General features: G+C 50.6%; 1 protein-coding gene across 8 annotated transcripts in view; it reads left to right on the top strand.

Annotated features, from left to right (window-relative positions):
• Positions 1 to 13,677, top strand: part of NDST1 (N-deacetylase and N-sulfotransferase 1) — a 58,770-nt gene extending 45,093 nt beyond the window's left edge. For all 8 annotated transcript variants that reach the window (XM_087429568.1, XM_087429567.1, XM_087429565.1 and 5 more), the window contains 9 exons: positions 241 to 369; positions 1,148 to 1,330; positions 2,335 to 2,431; positions 3,647 to 3,770; positions 5,988 to 6,162; positions 8,186 to 8,356; positions 9,031 to 9,140; positions 11,547 to 11,649; positions 12,677 to 13,677. In XM_087429568.1, the coding sequence (XP_087285694.1) occupies positions 241 to 369; positions 1,148 to 1,330; positions 2,335 to 2,431; positions 3,647 to 3,770; positions 5,988 to 6,162; positions 8,186 to 8,356; positions 9,031 to 9,140; positions 11,547 to 11,649; positions 12,677 to 12,796 (1,212 nt within the window). In that variant the 3' untranslated portion in view covers positions 12,797 to 13,677. The remainder of the gene's footprint in view (positions 1 to 240; positions 370 to 1,147; positions 1,331 to 2,334; positions 2,432 to 3,646; positions 3,771 to 5,987; positions 6,163 to 8,185; positions 8,357 to 9,030; positions 9,141 to 11,546; positions 11,650 to 12,676) is intronic.
• The last annotated feature ends 9,701 nt before the right edge of the window (positions 13,678 to 23,378 follow it).

Genomic DNA, 23,378 nt, shown 5'->3' with positions numbered 1-23,378 from the left:
TCTCTGTTACTTTGGGTCTGCTCATTCTGGGTCAGAATAGCAGTGAAGTATGTAAAATAAGAGCCCCTGGGCTCCCTGGGGGATGGCGCAGGCCGCAGAAGGTCTTTGGGGGAGAAGACCCCCAAGGCTGGGGTCGTGAGGTTATGCAGGAGGAGACACCCTGGCCGTTCTCCTGAGGAAGGGTCCTCCCACCACCATCCATGCTGGAGATGCCATTGCCCCTGTCTCCCTGGCCCCCAGGTCCTCCCACGGCAGACCTGCGGCCTCTTCACACACACCATCTTCTACAACGAGTACCCTGGTGGCTCCAGCGAGCTGGACAAGATCATCAACGGGGGCGAGCTCTTCCTCACCGTGCTTCTCAATCCTGTGAGTGCTCCACAGCCCTCGGCTGGTGGGGAGGAGGGGCTGCCGGACAGCCTGTCTGCAGCCACAGCAGGCCTTGTGGGCTGGGGAGGAGGGGCAGGAGCAGGTGTGGGGGCCGGGAGTGGGGAAACCCACTCTCCAGCCCTGGCTCTATCCCTGCTCTGCTGCAGGGCCTTGGGTAGAGAAGCTGAACTGTCTCTTTTTTCTTTCATAATCTTGCACTTCAACACAATAGCGTTTGCATTTTTGTCCATGTTCTCTTTCTAGTCTTCGTGTGGGTGTGTGTGTATAAATATGTAAATATTATATATTAATATACATAGTAGGCTATGAATACATTAAACTTTATATATATCTATTTTACTTTATTCACCTGAGCTTTCTGGGCCTCTCTTTCCTTCTCTGTAAAATGGAAATAATCGTCCACACTCTAATAATATTAGATAGATGTCAAGTGGTGGTGTTATTCAGCTTTTGGGGGTAACTGAGTACTCCTTATCTTCCATGCACCCCTCACCAAAAAAATACAAAAGAACACTCAAATAACTGTGCAGTAGGTCAGCGTCCCAGGGTTGTAGTTGTTGGAGGTCAGTCAGACCTGGTTACCTGGCTCTGCCTAGCCCAAGGTCACACAGCAAGTTTGTTGACGGCCCCAGTGAACCTTGGACTAGTCATCGAGTAGCCCTCCAAGCTGAAACAAGACCAGAGGGTGAGCAGTGGGGGTGAAGGCAGCTCAGACACTGACTAGCCCCGGCCTCCCACCTCCCCGCCCCTGGAGCAGATCAGCATCTTCATGACGCACCTGTCCAACTACGGGAACGACCGCCTGGGCCTGTACACCTTCAAGCACCTGGTGCGCTTCCTGCACTCCTGGACCAACCTCCGGCTGCAGACGCTGCCTCCTGTGCAGCTGGCCCAGAAGTACTTCCAGATCTTCTCAGAGGAGAAGGACCCGCTCTGGCAGGTGGGTGGGGATGGGGGCCCTGGGCGCCTTGTTCAGGGATGGAATGCCCACCACTCATGGGAACACGCTCCAGGCGTGGGCGCAAGGGCTTAGCCCTCACACCTGCACACACTCTCAAGTAGACACGTGCACACTTGCTCTGCAGCATGGGCACACTCACTTGTTCTCGTGCCCTCATATGTACACATGTGCTTGTGTGTACACACCTCCCACACAGACCTACATGTCTGCATACTCACACACAGCCTCTGAAAAGCCAGCATTGCAAAACTGTGAGGGAACATGGTGTGGATGAAGTGTAGAGAGTGACTGCCTGGCCTGCTTATGTCTCTTATGCTCCTTCCCACTCCAGCAGGCTCTGAGCCATGGGAAAGGGGACCGTGGGAGAGTTTTGGGGGGCAGTTCTTGGGGAAGTCTGCCCCAAGGGGTTGTCAAAAACTGGAAGCAGAAGTTGGACCTGATAGCAGTCTCACAGTTCAGACCAGGAGTCCACAATCCGTGGCTTGTGGGCCAAATCTGGCCTGCAGTCTGTGTTTGTAAATAAAGTTTTATTGGAACACAGCCACGCTGGTTCTTGTGTTTATTGTCTGTGGCTGCTTTCAAGCTACAACAGCAAAGTTGAGTAGTTGTGACAGAGACTGGATGGTACCCACAGCCTAAAATATTTACTAAACATTTCAAAAGATTTACTAACCTTTATAGACGAAGTTTGCTGACCTCTGGTTGAGACACAGCTCATCCAGTTCAATTCAGCAAGTGCTCGTGAGCTCCTATTAAGTGCCAAGCACTAGGCCGAGCATTCTGCTAGGCTCTGTCGGGCATGAGACTGACCAGAAGTGATCCCTGCCTGCCAGCAGCTCAGTGTCCCACGGTGGGGATGCTGCAGGGGTGCATGTAGTTATGTCTGTCAGTCAGGGCTGTACCACGATCCATGTGCAGTGGGAGTCCAGAGTCCGTTTGCTGGGTTCTGGGGTCCCCTAACATCCCCTCCACTGTTGTTTTAGGACCCCTGTGAGGACAAACGCCACAAAGACATCTGGTCCAAGGAGAAGACATGTGACCGCTTCCCAAAGCTCCTCATCATCGGCCCCCAGAAAACAGGCAGGTCTCTACTCTTGACCAGCCCCCCACTGCCTGCTGGCTCAGCCACAGAGTTCTGGGGACCACCTTGCCCTGGTCACAATCCCCTGTCATCTGACCCTCTTTCCCAGGAAGGGGGAGTAAAGTTGGGGTGACCATGAATTGCCTATCAGTGTGGAAGTGGGAAGGGGGTGGAGGGTGGGATGGGATTCTCCTCTCTGTCCTGAACCGCAGCCTCAGGGAGCTTTCCCTGTGTCCTCCTGGGAGTCTCTGAGTCTAGGCGGAGAAGCCTGGATCAGCTGCTCTGCAAGTCTGAGCAGTGCAAGGCAAAACTGGTTCAGTGCGAAGAGGACTGCGATCAATTAGTCATGTCTGCCAGAGGTGCAGGAGGGAGGAGTGGTGACATGGTTGCTGAGTATTTGCCATGCACGAAGTCTGTAAGGCAAATGGATACTCCCATTTTATAGACAAAAAGCTTGAGGCTCAGGGAAGTTAAGTGACTTCTCCTAACACATTCAGTTAGGAAATGGCAGACCCAGGTTTTGAAACCTGGTCTCTGTAACCCCAAAACTTTTAATCAGCAAACTCTACCATCTCCTTCTCTCCTGGGACCTCTCGTTGTGGCATATAAAGCATAGACCCACACACAGGAAAGTAATGAACTCTCTAAAGGAGGGAGCAGGTCCCATGCTGTCAAATAGGGGAGAGGGTATGAGTGACAGAAGGGCACCCAACGAGGAGGCGTCGGAGCCACATTTCTTAGCCCTTCAAGAGTTTCACATCAACAGACTGGAGGGTCTGGGGCTCCCTTTTTTCTGAATTCCTCCCAAGTGCCAGAGAGGACAGAGGCCCAGAGCTGGAAGGGACCAGCAGAAACCATCTAGTTCTGGGATTATGAGGAGACAGTAATCAATTGGATGTGGCTGCTGGAGTACAGTGGTGAGAAGGATTCTGCTGCCAAGTCCCTGTTTGGTGATGAAAAGTGCTGTGATGGATTAGCAGTGTCTACAATGGATGCAGGAGTTGGGGTGGCCACATGCATGCCATGTATTTGCCATCCTGGGTTTAGTATAATTCTTTCACTGTAGAGATAAGGAAACTAAACCCAGAGAAGGGAAGAGACTTTTCCAGGATCTCCCAGTGAGTAATGGAGAGGTAGGACCAGAACCCAGGATTTCAGACTCCATCTTTTTGTTGGGGCTGGGCACTTGTCTCAGCTGTCTTCCGATCCTGCAGGCACCACGGCCCTCTACCTGTTCCTGGGCATGCACCCAGACCTCAGCAGCAACTACCCCAGCTCAGAGACCTTTGAGGAGATCCAGTTTTTTAACGGCCACAACTATCACAAAGGGATCGACTGGTGAGTGGGCCCTTCTGTCCACAGCGGGAGGGGAAGGCCGTTGTGGAGCCTGCCCAGGAGGAGGTCTGCTGTGGCCACAGCAGAAAGCAGCTGGCTCTTGCTCACACACAGCTAAAGTTCCTGTAATCAGGGACAAAATGCAGTGACCCTTGAGCCCTGATTTTGGAGCCTTGTCACAAATGGGACACTTGATGAGGGAGCCCTTTGCCCCTTTGCATTACTGCCTGGGGTAAGAGACTGCTAAAGTCAAAGCTAGCCCCTCCCTTGCTTGCACAGAAACAACATCTTGAGTCCCAGAGGAGGAGAGGGACTCGCCTGAGGTCCCAAGAGCTGGGGACAGAGCAGGGGCTAACATCCAAGTGTTCTGACCCGAGTGCTGGCCCTTCCACTGTGTTTGGCTGATCGTGAGCAGGAAGTGTTCTTTTTTTTTTTTTTTTTTTTTTTCCTGAGGAAGATTAACCCTGAGCTAACATCTGTGCCGGTCTTCCTCTATTTTATATGTGGGACGTAGCCACACTCATGGCTGATGAGTGGAGTAGGTCCATGCCCGGGCTCTGAACCTGTGAACCCCCAGCCGCCCTAGCAGAGCGCACCAAACTTAACCACTGCACCACGGGGCCAGCCCCAGGAGGTGCTCTTGTGAGCCCTTCAGAGGTGGTCACTGGCTTCAGGGAGTTGCCTGGGAAGGTGGTTAAAATTGCAGCTTCCCACCAGAACCTGTCACCAGAGGTTACCTCGCAGTGTGGGGGCCACATGGGCCTGGTTTTACTCTATGATTTTTCAGTTTGCATCTTTCTGTACTGTTTTTCTTTTCTAGCCTTATACATGTATTACTCTTGGTTATTATTTTTATGTCAGTAGTTTACTTGAGTGGAGAGTTATGGGCATTCTTCTGTTTGGTTTTTGGTATTTTTCTGTGTGTATTCTCTCTCTCTCTCCTTTGTCTGTCTGTCATGTCTCTGTCTCTCTACCTACTTACCTGTCTGTCTGTCTATATCTCTAATATGCCCACAATCTCTTATCTAAAAACCGCTGTAGCCAGATGTATTATTGGAAGTCAACGTTCTTCAGATTTTAGAGAGATAATATGGTGTGACACCATATATTTAGCAAGACTTGCAGCAGGGCCTGGGGTAGCACCCCATTAGCAAATACCTTAATGTCTGTAGCAAAGTATGTGAATATTTATGCTAAATAAGATTAATAAGTCAGGTTTTGTTGCTAAATGGCTTTGCTACAAATTTATGGAAAAAAGCTGTTCTCGGAGCTTTCTCAATTTAGGTTTTACAAACAATGGATCGTGGACATGCAAAAGTTGTTTTATAAAGATAGCAATTCCTCAGCCCTATTACCACTCTTGATTTTGTAGGTAGGTGTATGGGGGGATGCAGGAATCTCACAAGCCTGCAGGTGGTTTTGATAAATGGGGTCCCGGGATCACCCTGGAGAAACCCTGTCCTACAGGATGGAGTAGGGATCTTACACATTTAACTAGGGTGGGTCTTGTGGGCTTTGGTTCCCACAAACCCCTCAAGTTGTACCTCTCTTTTGCGTAAGTAGGTGTCCCTGGGGGGGTCTGGAGTGTTCGTTAGTTTTCTGAGGGGCCCTCAACCTAGAGGTGGTCGCAAAGGACTGATGTGGACGGTTGCTCTGAAATAAGGGAGGTTCATCTGGAGAGCTGTCAGGCTCACCCATATGAGGCTGGGGAGGCGGGTATGGGTATCAGGAGGTGATATCTCCCCTCCTTGTCTCCTGGTCCACAGTGTGCTTAGAAAGTGCCATCCCAGGTCAGGAAGGAAACCCTGCACTCTGGAGGCAGCAGAGGGTGTCCCTCCCTTTCCCTGGGTCAGAGGTAGAACTGCTTGGAGTCCCAGCTCGCCCCCTAGAGGCAGGGAGAGTTAGGGCCCTGTCAGTTTAACTAGGGGAGCATCCTGTTAGGATGGAAAGACACAACCCCCTTCCCATACCCCGCAACCCATATCATACCCATAAATCTTCAGATCCTCCTGACCCTAAAGTCTCCCCAGAAAAGGCATGAGTTTGGAAAAGGGAGACTGCCAAGTGTCCATTCTGTCTAGAATCCCTGCCAGGGAGCCATGTGCCCTGCTTGCTTCCGGAAGCTCTACCCTCAGTGACCTTCACCCTCTCGTGCTGTGTTCCTCAAGCCTCTTCCTCATGAGTCTGGCCTGTGAGCCCCCCTCTCTGGGCCTTCTGCAGGTACATGGAGTTCTTCCCTATCCCCTCCAACACCACCTCTGACTTCTACTTTGAGAAAAGCGCCAACTATTTTGATTCAGAAGTGGCCCCCCGGCGGGCAGCTGCCCTGTTGCCCAAGGCCAAGGTCCTGACCATCCTCATCAACCCAGCAGACCGGGCCTATTCCTGGTACCAGGTGAGCCGGGGCTGGGGCGGGGCCCTCGGTGGGGGTTGGGGCTCTGCCTGCCACTCTGCTACTCACCCATTCATTCAGCAAATGTTTACTGTGCCAGCCCTAAGCTACCCTCCTGGAATGTGGTGGTGGGTAAGAATAGAGTCTTGCCTCCACAGTGCTTCCAGCCTGGTGGAGGAGACAGGCGGAAATCGATGTTGACTTCCAGTCATCAGTTACCTGCCCACCCTAGCTTTGTCTGGCGTCCTGCCTCTGATTCTGGCACCGGCAGGAGGTGGAGGCTCGTTCCACCTTGACAAAGCCTAGATTTGGCCAGTAGTGATCTGGGCTCAGGCTAACTGTGGCCTCCTCGCTGGGCACGGGGTAGGGGTGGGAATTCAGAGAAGGACAAGACACAGACCTGCCACTCTTAGTGGAGGATGGAGATGCTTGATCAGGTAAGGACGTTACCTGGACTGCAGTCTGTCCTAGAGAGGGTATGACTCCTAGTCCCTACCTGGCTACGTAAGGACTAGAACTTTCTTTAATTTTGATGACCTGACTTAATTTCTTCTGAGCAGCATTCCCCTGGGCTTACGGGAAAGCTTAGGTTTGGGCCTTTTGGGGGTTTCCTCCCCTGCCTGCCGGTCTTCCTGGGATTATGCCACAGGGCCAGGGTGGTGGGAGAGACCGGGTTGGTCTACCAGCCGGTCAGGAAGGCAATCTCAGGCCTGGCCACTTGCAGCAGCTTCCTGCCACCCCTGAGCATGTTCATCTGGGTGCTTCAGATGGCCGTCTCCTCTCTGGGGCCTCACTGTGGCCACAGGGCTGGCAGGGAGCTGGCTGCAGAGCCTCTTTGCTCTCTGGTACCACAGACCTCCCCACCCCCACTCCTTACCCTGAGCTGTGTATGGTCCTCAGTGGGAGTGAGGGCGCTGGTGAGGGTTACCCCCTGGTGGGCAGGTCCCTGATCTCTGGACTTTGGGAATTCTGTGGATGCCGATGGCCCATGGCATTATTTTAGGGGGTTCAAGCCTGGCATTTTTCTGTTTCCACTTCTTTCCCAATCCTTCTGTCTTAGTCTGCTCAGACTGCCATAGCAAAATATCATAGATTGGGTGGCTTAAACAACACAAATTTATTTCTCACAGTACTGGAGGCTAGAAGTCCGAGATCACGGTGCCGGCTGATTGGGTTCTGGTGAGAGCTCCCTTCCTGGCTTTTAGACAGCCACCTTCTCACTGTGTCCTCACAGGCAGAGAGCGAGCAAGTGAGCTTTCTGCTGTCTCTTCTTAAAAGGTCACTGATCCCATCACGAGGGCCCCATCTTCATGACCTCTTCTAAACCTAATTACTTCCCAAAGGCTCCATCTCAAGTAACATCACACTGGGGGGTTAGGGCTTCAACATATGAATTTTGGGGAGGACACAAACATTCAGCCCATAACACCTCTAATTTCTATAAAGGAGAAATTCTCAATTTCTGCAAATGGCTCTTACGTCCTTGCTAACACTGCTAAGCTCTGTTTTAACAAAGAGAGTGCAAGCTTTGGCTTCAGGGCCTGTAGCAGACATTTGTGTCTGGCTGGTGTTTGAGAACATTGCTTTATTTTTATTGTATTTATGAATGATTACCTTCTATATATGACATATATGATAACTGATCTTAGTTTTCCATTTATGGAGTCGATAGTTTTATTTCGAAATAAATTTATGTGAATAAGAAAAACGAGTCAATGTAAAGAAAAGTATGCTGACATTGGCACCTACGGGTGGTTGGTGGATATGGTAGAAATTGCAGAGATGCTGTGCAAATGACCAACATTTGGAAACTCTGATCTAGTCCAATTCCCATCTTGCAAAGATGGGGAAACTAGGGCTCAGAGGGGCCAGTGACTTCCTTAAGGTCAAAGGGCAGTGAGAGCAGAGCCAGGACTGGAGCCCAGGGCTCCTGGTTCCAGCCCAGGATCTCATGGCTGCTGTCCCACAAAAGCCTCTCCCTTTGTGCCCTCCACGTGACGTGCTGACCCTCTCCCCTTGCCCACAGCACCAGCGAGCCCACGATGATCCAGTGGCCCTGAAGTATACCTTCCACGAGGTGATCACGGCTGGGCCGGATGCGTCCTTGAAGCTGCGCGCCCTCCAGAACCGCTGCCTGGTCCCCGGCTGGTACGCCACCCACATCGAGCGCTGGCTCAGCGCCTTTCACGCCAACCAGGTAGCTGCCTATCCTTGACCCTTGGGAGGGCAGTCACAGTGCTGGCTTGTCGCAGTTAGCAGAGAACCTCAAAATCTCTTTCACCAGTCACGGGGCCAGAAACGCCGTCACTAGCGAGTTAGACCTTTGGGTTCTTCAAAAGTTATAGTCTTGTTTATCCCAAGGTTGATGTGTAAGAATTCCCCAAGCCCTTGTCCATCACAACAGGCTCTGTGTCCCTAAGGGGACCCAGAAAGCCCTGAGGTAGGCCCCTAGGGGTGGGCAGATGGGGTGTGGTGATGGAGGGAGAGGTGGGCAGGGCCGGACCACACGAGGCGTTTCAGGGAAACTCTCGGAGGATTTAGGCAGGAGAGTGATGTGTGGGCCGGAAGCTTGGAGAGAGGCAGAGAGGGATGCTGCAGGGATGTGAGGGGCAGGCAGGGTTTGGGTGAGAGCGTCAACTCTAGGAGAGAGTGACTTCGGTCAGGGGAAGCTGGCAGAGGGCAGGGAGGTAGACTGCAGAGGACTGAGGCGTGCGGACACCTACTGTTCAAAGGTGGAGGAGGAAGCAGCATCTACAGAGTGCAGGGTCCCCAGTTTGTAACCGTGGCTGCCGACGGAGAAGACTTGGGGCCTGTTTGCTACTAGAGTGAAAACAAGTTCAGATCATCCTTCTCTCTTTTCTTTTTTTCCAGATTCTGGTCTTGGATGGCAAACTGCTGCGAACAGAACCTGCCAAAGTGATGGACACAGTGCAGAAGTTCCTTGGGGTGACCAACACCATTGACTACCACAAAACCTTGGCGTGAGTATTGCCTTGGCCTTTCAACAGGGGGATTTCCAGAGCAGGCACCCGGGCCAAAAAGCCAAAGGCTTGAATGATTATGGAAGAGACACAGATTAATTAGTGTCAGCAAGTGTGAGAAAGTATGCATGTCCCTGCTGGCAGTTTAGCAGAAAAGCTAATATTAATATGACTTGAGTCATATTAATACAGGTATCAACTCAAGACAAAAAGAGGTGTTGAATCTATTCTACTTAGGTAAGTTCTACCCCTGGGGTGTTCTTTTCAGTCTGGGCTGAACATTTTCAGGGTGTTTTATCTAAATAAGTTAGACCAACAATGAGCATCGCCAATTCCCACAAGGGTTTCTTAGCATTAGATTATCACTTAAATGTAATTTCAAGAAAAGGAAACTATAAATATTGTTGATGGCTAATAATCCCGCTCACTCAGAACCCAGTGCAGGTGCACTGAGAATGCCTCCCAGGATGAGTAAGTGCCAGCCTGTGTTGCGGGGGCTCAGGGCTGGGGAGAGGCCATCTCTCAGTGCTGGGTCACAGACAAGTGACACAGCTGGATGAGGGGGTCTCAAGAGAAGGAGTAATAAAGTCACCTTCCCTGGTTACCTTCTGGGACAGTCTTGCAGCAAAATGTTCCCTTCTCTCTATCCTGGAAGTTGAAGGTGGAGAAGGGAAGTTAGTCCTTCACCTTGAGGCGGGAAGAGCAGCAGCTAAGGGTGTGGGCTGTGGGTTAGGATCCCAGACCCACTGCTTCTTTAGCTGTGTGACCTTGGACAAGTGTCTCAGCTCCTTCAGGCCTCACTTTTCTCATCTGTAAGTTTGAGATAAAGGTAGTAATTCCCACCTCCCGAGGGTCACCTGTATTGAATGAAAGCATGCACGTGGAGCTCTTAGTTCAGTGCCTGGCGTGTACTAATGCCCAGTAAACGGTGGCTGCTATCATCATCATCACCATCATCATCACCATTACCACCATCATCACCATCACCACCACCATCATCATCATCACCATCACATCAGCATCATCACCACCATCACCACCATCACCATCATCATCACATCATCACATCACCGTCATCACCATCACTATCACCACTACCATCATCATCACCATCACCATCACCATCATCATCACATCATCACATCACCATCACCACCACCACCACCATCATCATTATCATCACATCACCATCATCACCATCACCACCACTATCGTCATCATCATCACATCACCATCATCACCATCACGACCACCACCATCATCATCATAATCATCATCATCACATCACCATCACTATCACCACCACCATCACCATCACCATCATCACATCATCACATCACCATCATCACCATCACCACCACCATCATCACCACATCACCACCATCACCATCACCACCACCACCATCACCACCACCACCATCAGCAGCAGCAGCAGCACATCATCACATCACCATCATCACCATCACCACCATCACTATCACCACCACCATCACCATCATCATCATCACATCACCATCATCACCATTATCACCATCACCACCACCACCACCACCACCATCACATCACCATCATCACCATCACCACCACCACCATCATCATCATCATCATCATCACATCATCACATCACCATCATCACCATCACTATCACCACCACCATCATCACCATCATCATCATCACATCACCATCATCACCATCACCACCACCATCATCACATCATCACATCACCATCATCACCATCATCACCATCATCACCATCATCACCATCATCATCATCATCATCATCCATGCCTACTCTGTGACCCATCCAGAACTCCCTATCTCCCTCACCTGTGAAAGTGAATTCTGTTTTCCTTCTGTCCTGATGCCCAGGAATCTCCTAATGGTTCCTGATCTGAGGCTGAATTCTGATGCCAGTATGCCTCCCCTCTATGTGACAGCTTCCGATCTCATCTCCCAAAAATGCCTTTGAAGGTCCAGCATAAGTTGGAATTCTGAAGGCTATCTTTCTCTGTCATTTCTGAAATTGACCCCAAAAAATGAAACTTTCCAGTGATGGACATGCTTAAGTGCAACTGCAGATATTGCATTTCTTGATAAAAATACAATTTATTAAAAAGCAAAACAACCCCCACTAAATGTTTTCCCCCTATTGGGTTGTTGGGTAAAAAATGTTGCTCACCCTCAAGTTGAAGAATGGTGTGGTTAATGTAGCCCAGGGGCCGAACTTGGGCCAACAGATGCAAACATCAGCCCCACACCATCTGTGGGTTCCAGAGTGTGGGTAGGGGAGTGGGTTCCATGGTCTCCTAGGCTCTGCCATTCCTGGGGTTTGTGAACATTGCCTTAAGGTGGAAAGGGGGTGGCCTGGGCCAGCTCCCATCCACAGGCTTTCCCCACTCCCACAGGTTTGATCCAAAGAAAGGATTTTGGTGCCAGCTGCTTGAAGGAGGAAAAACCAAGTGTCTGGGCAAAAGCAAGGGCCGGAAATACCCAGAGATGGACTCGGATGTAAGTGGTGGACACGCTGCCCACGGCAGCTGGATAGATGGAGGGGGTCCTTGTACTGGAGGGAGTATTCTCTCCCCTTTACCCCACACTTAGGACGTTAATGGCCTTGGCATTTCTTGGATGGTGTTCTTAAGAGGAGGAAATAGGGGCCAGGATATGGTGGGTTAAAATTGATTTAGTCAAGTGAGGACTTATTACTTTCTACTAAGGGCTGAGTGCTGTGGGGCTTTGAGGGTGAATCAGACGTGTTCTTTGCCTTCAAGGAACTCCTAGTCTGGGAGGGAAATAACACACACACACCAATAAGTAGAATACAAGGCAGGAAGTGCTTTGTGCAGTAAGAGAGGTGCGCACAAGTGCTATGGGAGTGCAGAACAAGGAGATGCCGTGGGAAGCTGGGAGTGGTAAAGAAGGCTTCTCAAAGGTGAGGAGGGGGCTCTGGAGTTGGGCCTGGAGGGATGGGGTAGCACTGGACCATGGCATGGAAGGATAAGGCATTCTTGTAGGAGAGAACAGCCTGTACACAGGATTAGGGGAAAGGTCGCACACTGTGACTCTTGTCCTGTTTCCCTTTTCCCATTTGCTCCTGGTTTTGATTAAGTCTCTCTCTTTTCTCCCTATCACAAGGATTTTGACCTTGTGTGCTATAGTTTGGTGCTCCTACCGTATAGGAGTTTTGGAGGCTACCATTTTGAAGAAGATTTTGAATAAATAATAGGTGTATGGGATGCTGCCAGCAGAATGGTTTTTTTTTTTTTTTAATTTATTTATTTTTCCCCCAAAGCCCCGGTAGATAGTTGTATGTCATAGTTGCACATCCTTCTAGTTGCTGTATGTGGGATGCGGCCTCAGCATGGCCGGAGAAGCGGTGCGTCGGTGCGCGCCCAGGATCCGAACCCGGGCCGCCAGCAGCGGAGCGCGCGCACTTAACCGCTAAGCCACGGGGCCGGCCCGGAATGGGGTTTTAAAGAGGAGGGGTCGCTCTTGAGTCAGCACGTCCAGATCTGAGCTTGCCTTCCTGTTACAGTCCCGCGCCTTCCTGAAGGACTATTACCGGGACCACAACATCGAGCTTTCCAAGCTGCTGTACAAGATGGGCCAGACCCTGCCCACCTGGCTGCGGGAGGACCTCCAGAACACCAGGTAGCCGTGGCCGCCACAGCCAGACTGAACGTTTGTGACGGCGGGGACACCCTGCCGCGTGCTGAGCCAGACTGACCTGCAGAGTGCGGAGCTGGGCCCGGGCTGGCCAAGCACTTCTGAGCAATACTCTGCTGAGGCCCAGACAGGGCCAAGAGAAGAGCCCTGGCAGGTCCACAGCACCTCAGAGCATCCAGTGCTGGGTCTGTGACCTGTAGGACCCCTCTAGCCACCAGAGGTCCATTCCGTTCACAGCCTTTCATGGGGAGGCCACTTCCTGTTGGTGGAAGGCCACTTCCTGATGGGGGGAGTCCATGAGACTCTCTTTTCTGTTTCTCACTGTGTTCTACCTACCATACCCTCTCCTTCATCCCATCACTCCCTGCCCCAGCAGGAAATCCCCTCAGTATTAGCTGCCGTATCTTCCCTGTCCACCAGACAAAAGGGAGAAGAGCCCAGCTGGGCCTTTTGCCAAACCAGGGAGAGAGACTGGACGTTTCCCTGACTGTTTGGAGCCAGGCCCTTCCAAGAGGTCAGCCGGGTACCCAGAGTCGGTCACTAGGCTGGGTGTGAGAGTGGCCACCTCCAGAGAGCGCTGAACCGCCACACGTTCTGTTGAATACCTTCACATCTCACCTTCCCTTTTTGGGGAAAGAATTGCTGGTCCTTACAGTATCCACCCAGCCCTCAAGGCCTTCTTCAGGGCCCTGGGGCACTGCCATGCCATTTGGACCCAGAGACCGAGGCCTCGACCCTATGCCCTTTCTTCACCCTGGGCTGTGACATGTGTGGTGTTTCCTGTGGTAAAAGACTGAGGCGATTCAAGAGTCTGCCAGTATACATGTTCCAGTGTACATACGTTGTCCCCATGCCCACCCAGCCTTGGCCCCTGGCAGACACTGGGCAGAGTCGGTGAGACTGCCATCCACGGCTTTGCCCCAGCTACCTGTGGCCGAGGGTTCCTCGAGACCCCCTTAACCTCCCAAATACTAAGAAGCTAAAGTATTTTAATATTTTGGTTTTTTTTTCTTGGTGCCAGAGTTTGTACCCTGGGTGCTGGGGTCACACTGTGTTATATATATATATATATAATGTGTATATATATATTATATTTTTTTTGGTTGGGTTTGTTTTTAATTCAGTTGTACAAAATGGTGGCAAACCCCAGTCCCGAAGGGGTCATATCTCAGTGGGAGATAACGAGATGGGGCTGGGGAGGAGAGGGCGTGTCTTCGTGCGTCAGGGCCTCAAGGAGACAGTATGGAGGTGCCCTTGGAGAGGTCTCTGTTCCCTCTCCCAAGTGCCATGGCTGTCCTGGGGCTGCCCCAGGTGAACAGAGGGGGTGAGATGCACAGGGAACATCTACTCTCTCCAGGAAATCTAGCTTTATGAAGTGGAGTGACCCTGGGGGGATTTTGGCCAAAGGAAGCAGCCGGGCTGGGGTAGGAGACCTGGGGCCGAAGGCTGGCCTGTTCCCCTCCCCCTCACATGGTGCTAGGTTGGGAGCTGCCCTGGGAGCTGGGATGCGCACTGGGACCCACAGAACTGTCTCCAGGCCCCCTGCAGACAGCAGGCTCTCTGGGCTATTTTCTGGTTGGGGTCTGCTCCTACCCCCTTCTTTTAACAATGTGAAGTGACTAAGACTGGGGTGCCTCTCCCCAGCCCCTCCCACTGCCAGTTCAGCTTCGAACTGACATCCCGGAAATCCTTTCTAGAGAGCCTTGTCTTATTCAGAAGACTGTAGCATCTTGGGACTGGAAGGGTCTTTAAACGGGTATGGAAATAGGTCCAGAAAGGGGAGGGGGCCTCCTTGGGCCATGTCACAGAGCTGGTTGGGAGCAGGACCGAGAACTGAACTTGAGGCTCCGATTCTGAGTCCAGTGCTCTTCTTCCAACGCCACACTGCCTCTGAGCCCATCCTTGGAACCCTACTCTGTGCCAGGTTCCTGTCCCTCCCTCAGTCACACCTTTGCTCATATCAGGATATGGGAACAAACCACTCATTCCCAGCCAGGGTGCCTTGGAGCCTTCTCAGTTCCAGATCTGCATTTGCATCCCTGTCTTGCTCCTCTCGCCTGGAAAGGTCCTTTCCCAGCCTGTGGGGCCTGGGTCTGTTTTAGCTCTGAACCAGTTCCCTTTTCTAAGTTCTCCGCTGGGATGGAGAAGAGTTGGATGCTCAGCGGGACCAGCTGCGTGTGGTTTCATTGTCTACCAAGAGAAGTGTTCCTGTCATGCTTCTCACTGGGGCCTTTGAGCCTGGGAACCCTGGGTCATGTCTACCCCGCAGGGGCTGAGGAGCGGAGTGTCTGAGGACAGGGTGGCACGACTGCTTGTACGCTCATGAAGACTTGCCCACGCCGTGGAACTCCCAGAGTGGGCCAGCAACTTCCCTAGTGCGAATCCCGGGCCTCACTTCCATTCTGTCAGCGAGGGGCTCAGGCTCTGTGCCCTGTGAGGACGTAGAGCTCCCACATTCTGAAATCAACCCACTGGGCCTGGGTGCCTGCCCCCGTCTCTCCGAGCTCAGAATGCCTGGGGGGCAGGTGGCTCCACTTCTCGCTGCCTCTGGCCTGAGGAAGGAGCGGGCAGGTTTGAGACCCGGTGGGAGCAGAGGAGAGCTTGGGGATTTTTGTCCAGGCCCTTCTGGGAGGCTGGGGACTTGACCTGCCGCGTGTCCTGAGTCTGGTCACCGCCACTTCTTCCCTTCCCACTAAGGAATCTTTCTTGAGGACGCACTGCCAGGCCTGCAGGTATTGGGGAGGGGGAGAGAGAGGTCCCTCCAGGGGCTCTCAGCTGCTGAGCACACAGATCCTCTCACGAGGGGAGAGAACCTGAGGTCAGCGGGTGCAGCAGCAGCATCTGCAGTGTTCACTAATGCCCTGTAAGCGTTTGGCTGAAAAGAAGAGGAGAGAAATAGCTTAAATCACGTAGATGACGCCACCCTCCATTCTACCATCCCCTCCACGGGTGTTTGCCCCTGGGTGAGCGCAGGTGTGTGTCACCGCAGCTGCCTTGGTCACTTGGGATTTTAGAGCAGCCCACGGTGTGGGTGTCTTGTGCTTGGAGGACGAGTCTGAAGTTTGAAGATGCCTCTTCTGAGCCCCTAAGGGAGAGCAGCCAGTGCCACTGAGACCCGGCCAAGGGAGCAGTGGTCTGTTTCCAGACGAGGAGAGCCACTGGGCTGACCCACAGACACTGGGGGTGCCAGTGTGGAGCTGTCCCCATGGTTTGTTAGTGGAAAGAGCAGGTAAAAAAAGTTTTACCAAGTACTTGATTATAAATGCCCACTACCCACCATCTAGATTTAAAATTAACATTTTGCAACATTTGTTTGATTTCTCTTTCTCTTTACATATATATTTTTTCTGAACTAGTTTAAAAGTAAGTTGCAAATATCATGAGACTTCACCCCAAAATGAAGGCAATTTACTTCAGCCTGCACCTCCTAAAACTTAGGGCATTCTCCTAAATGTTGGCCCATATCACACCCAAGGCAACAGTGGTTTCGTAACATCTGCTACTCAATCCGTATTCAGATTTCCCCCAGATGACTTATACCTGGTTTTGGAATCAGGATCTGGTCAAGGTGCACACACTGCTCTTGTAACTGTGTTTTTAAAATTTCTTTGAATGCTGTAAAGTCCTCCCTCTGCTCACTTTGATTTTTCAAGTGACATTATTTCTGAGGCCAGCAGGCCTGCTGTCTTGCAGAAGTCCCACATTCTGGAGTGTCTGGTGGTTTCTTCATGGTGTCGTAGAACAAGTTCTTCTAGCTCCTGTAGTGTCAAGGGTCATTTAGGCGATACGGATTTTTGCCTTTTGTGCTGACTTGACGACTTCACTCCAGCCTAAGATGTCCCTCTACTGTCACCTGTACCAGGTGCCACACCTGCAGAGGGGCCAGCTGGAGCTCCAGGAGCTCAAGGGAGGGCGAGGGAGGAGCATCCCAGCTGGGCCTGGGAGGAAGGGCCAGGGGCGCTCTAGAAGGAGGAGGCTGCACGCCTGAGGCTGGACCAGGCAGTGTTGGGGCTGTTGGGAATGAGACGTCTGGCTCAGAAGAGCCTGTGCTGCCCCCTTTGATCCTGGTGATGGACCACAGGGCACCAAACAGCATCTCTCTCCTTTTCTCTCTCTCTGTTTTGTGGTTTCCGGGATTTTACCTCCTGGGGGCCCATGGTCTGTGTGCACTGGAGCAGAGCCAGGCAGCTGGGATACACCAGGGAAGGGCCCAGCTGGGGAACTGCCTCCCTCTAGCTATGGTGTGAGGAGAAGAGCGCTGGGCTGGAGGGAGGAGATGTGAAAAGTCATCCCAACTGGGCGCATTTAGTAGCTGTGTGATGGTTTTCCTCCCAGGGCCTCCATTTCCTCGTTAGTAGAATGAGCAGGTGGGGCCACAGCAGGGCTCCTCATTGGTCAAGGAAGGAAGCAGGGCCCAGGCACCCCCCACCCAGCCCTCGAGGCCATGCTGGGTTCCTGGTCTGCCAACGGTGGGCTGGCTGCTCCCCGGCTTACCCTCGCCAGCTCAGATAGCCAGAAATTTTGTTAGCTCCCAGGAAGGAGGAACAGGCGTGGGCTTGGTGTGAGGTCAAGGTCAAGGCCCTGGGGGAGACTCTGACTGTGTTTTATCCTAATAAGTTCATCCTTCCCTCTCTCTGGCTCTTGAGGATGGTGAGGGAGGAGAGGGTTTTCTATGACTGTGCTCGCTTTTATTATCAGCAAGAGGGCTCCTTTTGTAATTCGTGCATGAAATTCATGTCATTTCCTGGGGAGAAGAGAGGGCTGACTGCAGAGGGTGGGGGGCATGTTAGCGGAGCAGGCGGAGGTTTCCTTCCCTGTGGGGGTGGGGAGAGGGGTGGAGAGGGGGCGCTACCCAGCTCACCTGATCAGGGCTCTCGAACCAGCCGTTTTGGGTTGTGTTAAAAGCGGGAACCTTCCTCCATTAATGTACGATCTCGAACTAACTGCTAATAAAGTGGGGTTCTGTTTGTACGCGTTGGTCATGTCTGTCTGTCTGGCCTTTTTGCCAGGTCTGCAGGGGTGGGTGGAATTAGAGATGTTTGCATGCACAGCCCCCCGCTACACACACACACACACACACACACACACGTAAATCAAAGATCATTTCCACAGGGTTGTAAACTGGAGCTTTTCCAGACAGCAGAGGCCTGTCCCAGGGCGGCCAGGTGGGGTGTCTCAGATGACATGGAGCCTTCAGACACACTAGGTCATTGAGAAGTGCTGGGGACTGAGCTCGGCACTGAGAGAAGACTCAGTCTAGAACCAGTCTGCCACAAATGTGTTGTGACTGGGGACAAGTCACTTTTACTTTCTGATCCTCGGTTTCCCTCGTCTTTTAGGGGTATGGAGGAAGTTGGACTCAGTGGCTGTTCCTGGAGAATTTGCTTAAAATGCAGATCCCCAGGCCACTCTTCTGGGGAGCCATCTCCAGCAGATGTGGGGTAGGGTCCAAGCATCTGCATTTTAACAACCTCTCCAGCACGCTGGGGTACCCCACTTTGGGAAACCCTGGCTCAGATTGATGGTTCCTACGGTTCCAATTAATTCAGAGTCCCACTGTCTGAGGAACTAAAACTTTGGGTAAAACAAATGACTTTCTAGCCCTCCCAGACTGATTGAGGGCCGAGCTTGTGATTTGCCAGGGAGGGGCAGAGCCGGGAGCAGCGAGGCTCTGGCCAGCTCTCTGCAATGCAGGTGTCTGGACCTGCTCCCTTAGAATCCCCTGTGAAGCTTTAAGAAAATGCACATTCCCAGGATCCCACAAATCCACTCAATCAGAACCTCTGGGAGTGGGACCCAACAACGTGAGTTTTTACAAACTCCCTGATACACAGGAAGTTTTGGGGACAGCAAGTGTGAGCCAGAGAAGGTCCACAGAAATGTGGACAGCTGCCGAGGGGCATGCTGGGACACAGCGGGGAGCACACAAAATGTCAACCCCAACGGCACAATGTCTTTGTGGTTTGTCAGCTGGGAGCTCGGTACAGGTCATGTGGCATCACCAAGAGCTGGCTGGATGCTGCATCAGTAGGAACAGTTCCAGAAGGCATGATACGAAGGGATTCCTGTGCCAGGTAAGGGGTCGGGCCACGTCAGAGATTTCTGATTTTAAAACAGCCGAGATTCTTTTTTAAAAGAGAAGCTTAACTGAAAACCAAGTAAAGGCAGGGGTGCTCTGGTTGGAGTAGGGGGTGAGGATCTGGACTCTCACCTGCTCAACTCCCCCTCCCAGTCCCCCATCCTATCTCGGAACCCTGAGATTCCTTGAAACATTGTGAAAACCCGGCCTAGCTGCTCTCAAAGGTCGCAAGAGTCCTGCAGTTCTAACCGGTTGAGTGAATAAAGACACATTAAACCCTCCTCATCCCCCATCGTGGGGAGTCTGCTCAGGGAATCTGGTACCCCCAGGAGCACTCCAGGCTCCCAGAGGTGGGCTTTCCCTCAGAGAAGTCCTGGATCGTGTGCACAGAGTGGTGTGTTTCATAATAGCAAAGCACCGGAAACAACCTTGGTGTCCATCCATAGGGGATCAGCTGTATGGCCTCTAGTGTAGCCACATGCTGGAACATGATGATGCAGTTGAAAACAACTAACTCAGTCTTCAAGTTTGGCGAGAGAGTTCCTCAAGATTGACCTATACAGTGACCATTTGTGGAAAGAATGCTACATAGTATGTATTTTTTTTCTGGGAGTATAGATGCACAGCTCTCACACCAAACCACTAACAGTAGTTACTTCTGGAGGAGGGGGAGGAGACTGGGAAAGGATTTTCAAAGGGGATTTTAGCTTGGCTGAAACATTTTTTAAAAAACAAAGATGATATATTCGTGTATCATTTGTGGAATGAAAAAAGTCTTTATAAAACATAGCTAGAAATGGAAGAAGCAGAAAGGAGGGCTCCAGACAGCTGCAGCTGCTCCAGACAGGGGATGATGCCACGAAGGCAGCATGGCGTCCTTCACCCAGCCCTTAGGCTGCCATTGGAGTTCAGGCCTGAGGAGGCCCAGGGTGGTGGGGGAAGTTCTCGCCTGGCTGGAGTTATCCTGAGCACTTGTCCAGACCCCGAGCTGAGGATCCTGACTTGCTGTGTGATTCTAGGCAAGTCTCAGCTCCTTTCTGGCCCTCGGAGCGTACTCCCACGTGCTCACATAGGAAGGGTTAGAGTTAACATCAGCAGTATTGGGACAAACTGACATCGTGTGAGAAGGACACAGCCTAACACCTGTGAAATTACTGACAAAAGGACGTCTTGTGAATCTTGCCAAGAGGAAACGGCAGACACGTCCATGTTGAGGGACATTTTGCAAAATAACTGGCCTGAACTCTCAAAACGTCGAGGTCATGAAAGATGAAGGAAGGCTGAGACGTGGTTCAGAATTAAAGGATACTAAAGAGGGCCGGCTCCGTGGCTTGGCGGTTAAGTGCACGCGCTCTGATGCTGGCGGCCCGGGTTCGGATCCCGGGAGCGCCCCGAGGCACCACTTTTCCATCCAACGCGAGGCCGAGTCCCACGTACAGCAACTAGAAGGATGTGAACCTATGACATACAACTATCTACTGGGGCTTTGGGGGGAAAAAACTGAATAAATAAAATCTTTAAAAAAAAAAAAAAATAAAGGATACTAAAGAGACCTGGCAATCAAATCTCGTGTGTGACTCTGGAGGGGTCCTGGACCGGGAAACAACGAGCTGAAAAGGACACCATAGGGACAACTGGCAAAATGTGAATATGGACGGTGTGGATTGGATAATAGCATTGTATCAATGTTCAATTTCCTGCTTTTGATTGTTGTGCTGTTATGTAGGTGTATATCATTGTTCTTAAGAAGTACATGCTGAAATATTTATGGGTAAAAGGGAAGAAATGGAGCTGAATTGTGACTGAACACTTTCTAGTGGGTCAGACTTATCTGGTGCGGTTCAGAACGTGTCCACTAGGGGGTACTACCATTCTAGCCTCTTACCTGCTAGAGTGAGTGTGAACCTCTCCACAAAAGACTGGGCTGGTGGTTAATGGTGGTGGGGTAATAATATTATAAATAATAATATCAATAAATGAAATATGAATAATAAAAAGTATTTCTCTGTGTCAGGCAGGCCCTCTGCTTATCAAGTACTATCTCTTTTAATCCTCGCAACAACCCTCTGAGGTAGACATTATCTTCATTCCCATTATATAGAGGAGAATCTGAGGTTCAGAGAGGTTAAGTAACTCGGCCAGGATCACATAGCTGGGAGTCCTTGGTCTGTGAGGCTCACAGCCTGAAGCCCACGGGGCAGTCCTGCCTCCAGGGCCTGATGCTGGGAACGTGCCCTGGGTTTGGGAGCTGAGAAGTGCCGTGCCCACAGGCCAAGTGGGGAGAACTCGCTGAGCCTGCCCCTGCCCCTCCCCGGGCTGGGGACGGGCAGTCCTGGGGAGTCTCTAAAGGCACTTAAAAGAATGTATATCCACGAATCTAAAACAAAACAACATAGCAGCATACAGTGAGATGTAATTCTCCCTCCAACCCCTGACCCTTGTCCCCCAGCTCGCCTCCTCAGAGGAAACCACCACTACTGGTTTCTGTGGATCTTTCCAGAACTTGTTTTATGTATATGAGTAGCTTAGTATATATACATACTCTGCTGGCTTGCACCCCTCATGCTCTTCTGCGCTTCGCTCTTTCACCAGTACGTCTGGGCTCTGGGTGGAGGGTTATTGGCTGCTTTGCGTGGTGGTGGATGGAGGTTATTCTCTGCCAGAGGTACCTGGGGAGGTTCCACTCTCTCACACTTTTCAGGGAGGGAGGGAGGAGCTGGAGTTTGAATTCTCCAGCTTTTGCCCCATGCTGGGGTGCTCTCCCTTGGGAAGGGATGAGGCTATGTAGCATAATTGTTGAAATATACACAGATAGGAAGACCTGGTTTCAAACAGGCTCATATTGGCTGTGTGACCCTCAGCAAGTACCTCATGGCTTTGAGCCTCAGTCTCCTCATTTGTGAAAAGGCAATGGAAACAGGTGACAGGTGACAGGGCTGTTGTGAGGAGACAGTGCCTGGAAAGCCCTCAGCAGGAGCTTGCTGCACAGTGAGTGCTCAGTAAAGCCTGATCCGATTCTTTGTATCAGACTCAGCAGCTCCCCTGCCTGAGCCTGAGCCTGGGGGTGGCACTGCCACCTTTGTCCTGAGTGACGAGGATGGGGCTGAAGGAACAAGAGGCTCACCCAAAGTGGAAACTCATCACATTTGATCGTTCTTTCTGGGACCCTTGAAATGAAGTGGTTAGGTGATCTGGGACACTGAGAATGACCCTCAAAATACACATACAACCACCAACTTCACAGAAATAAAAAGGATCATCAGAGACTACTGTGAACAACTGCACACCTACAAAGATGAAATGGACAAATTCCTAGAAATACACAAACTACCAAAACTGACTCAAGAAGAAATAGAAAATCTGAATAGACATGTAACAAGTCAGGAGATTGAATCAGTAATCAAAAAACTCCCAGCAAAGAAAAGCCTAGGATCAGATGGCTTTGCTGGTGAATTCAACCAAACATTTAAAAGAGAACTAACACCAATCCTTCTCAAGCTCTTCCAAAAGAATTGAAGCAGTGAGAACACTTCCTAACTCATTCCAGCATTACCCTGATATTGAAGTTAGACAAAGACTCTACAAGAAAACTACAAACCAATATCTCTTATGAATATAGATGCAAAAATCCTCAACAAAATACTAGTAAATGAAATTCAGCAGCATACTAAAAGGGTTATATGCCATGATCAAGTGGGATTTATTCCGGGAATGCAAGGATGGTTCAACATATGAACATCAAGGTAATACACCACATTAATAGAACAAAGGGAAAAAACCACATGACCATCTCAATTGATGCATAAAAAGCATTTGACAAAATCCAACACCCTTTCAGGAGAAAAACACTCAAACTAGGAATGGAAGGGAACTTTCTCAACATGGTAAAGGCCATATATGAAAAACACAGCTAGTCATCATTCTCAATGGTAAAAAGCTGAAAACTTTCCTCCTTGGACCAGGAACAAGACAAAGATGCACACTTTCATCACTTCTATTCAAGATCAGAAACTTCTATTTAACATAGTACTGGAATTTCTAGCCAGAGCAACTAGGCAAGAAAAAGAAATAAAAGACATCTAAATTGGAAAGGAAGGGGTAAAACCATCTCTACTTGCAGAAGACATGCTCCTATATCTAGAACACCCTAAAGATTCCACACACACAGGCTCACACACACACCACTAGAGCTAATAAATTGAGCAAAGTTGCAGGATACAAAATCAACACACTCAAATCAATTTTATTTCTACACACTAGCAGTGAATAATCCAAAAAGGGAAATTAAGAAAACAATCCCATTTATAATACCATCAAAAGAAAAAAATATTTAGGAATAAATTCAATCAAGGAGGTAAAAGACTTGTACACTGAAAACTACAAAACTTTGCTTAAATAAATTAAAAGAAGACCTAAATAAATGGAAAAACATCCCATATTCATTGATTAGAATACTTAATATTGTTAAGATGACAATACTACCCAAAGCAAT

The sequence above is a fragment of the Ceratotherium simum genome, chromosome 4 (assembly GCF_057802395.1).
Source record: "Ceratotherium simum simum isolate JZ-2026a chromosome 4, ASM5780239v1, whole genome shotgun sequence".
Lineage (NCBI taxonomy): Eukaryota > Metazoa > Chordata > Mammalia > Perissodactyla > Rhinocerotidae > Ceratotherium > Ceratotherium simum.
This window is presented reverse-complemented; position numbering and strand designations above follow the sequence as displayed.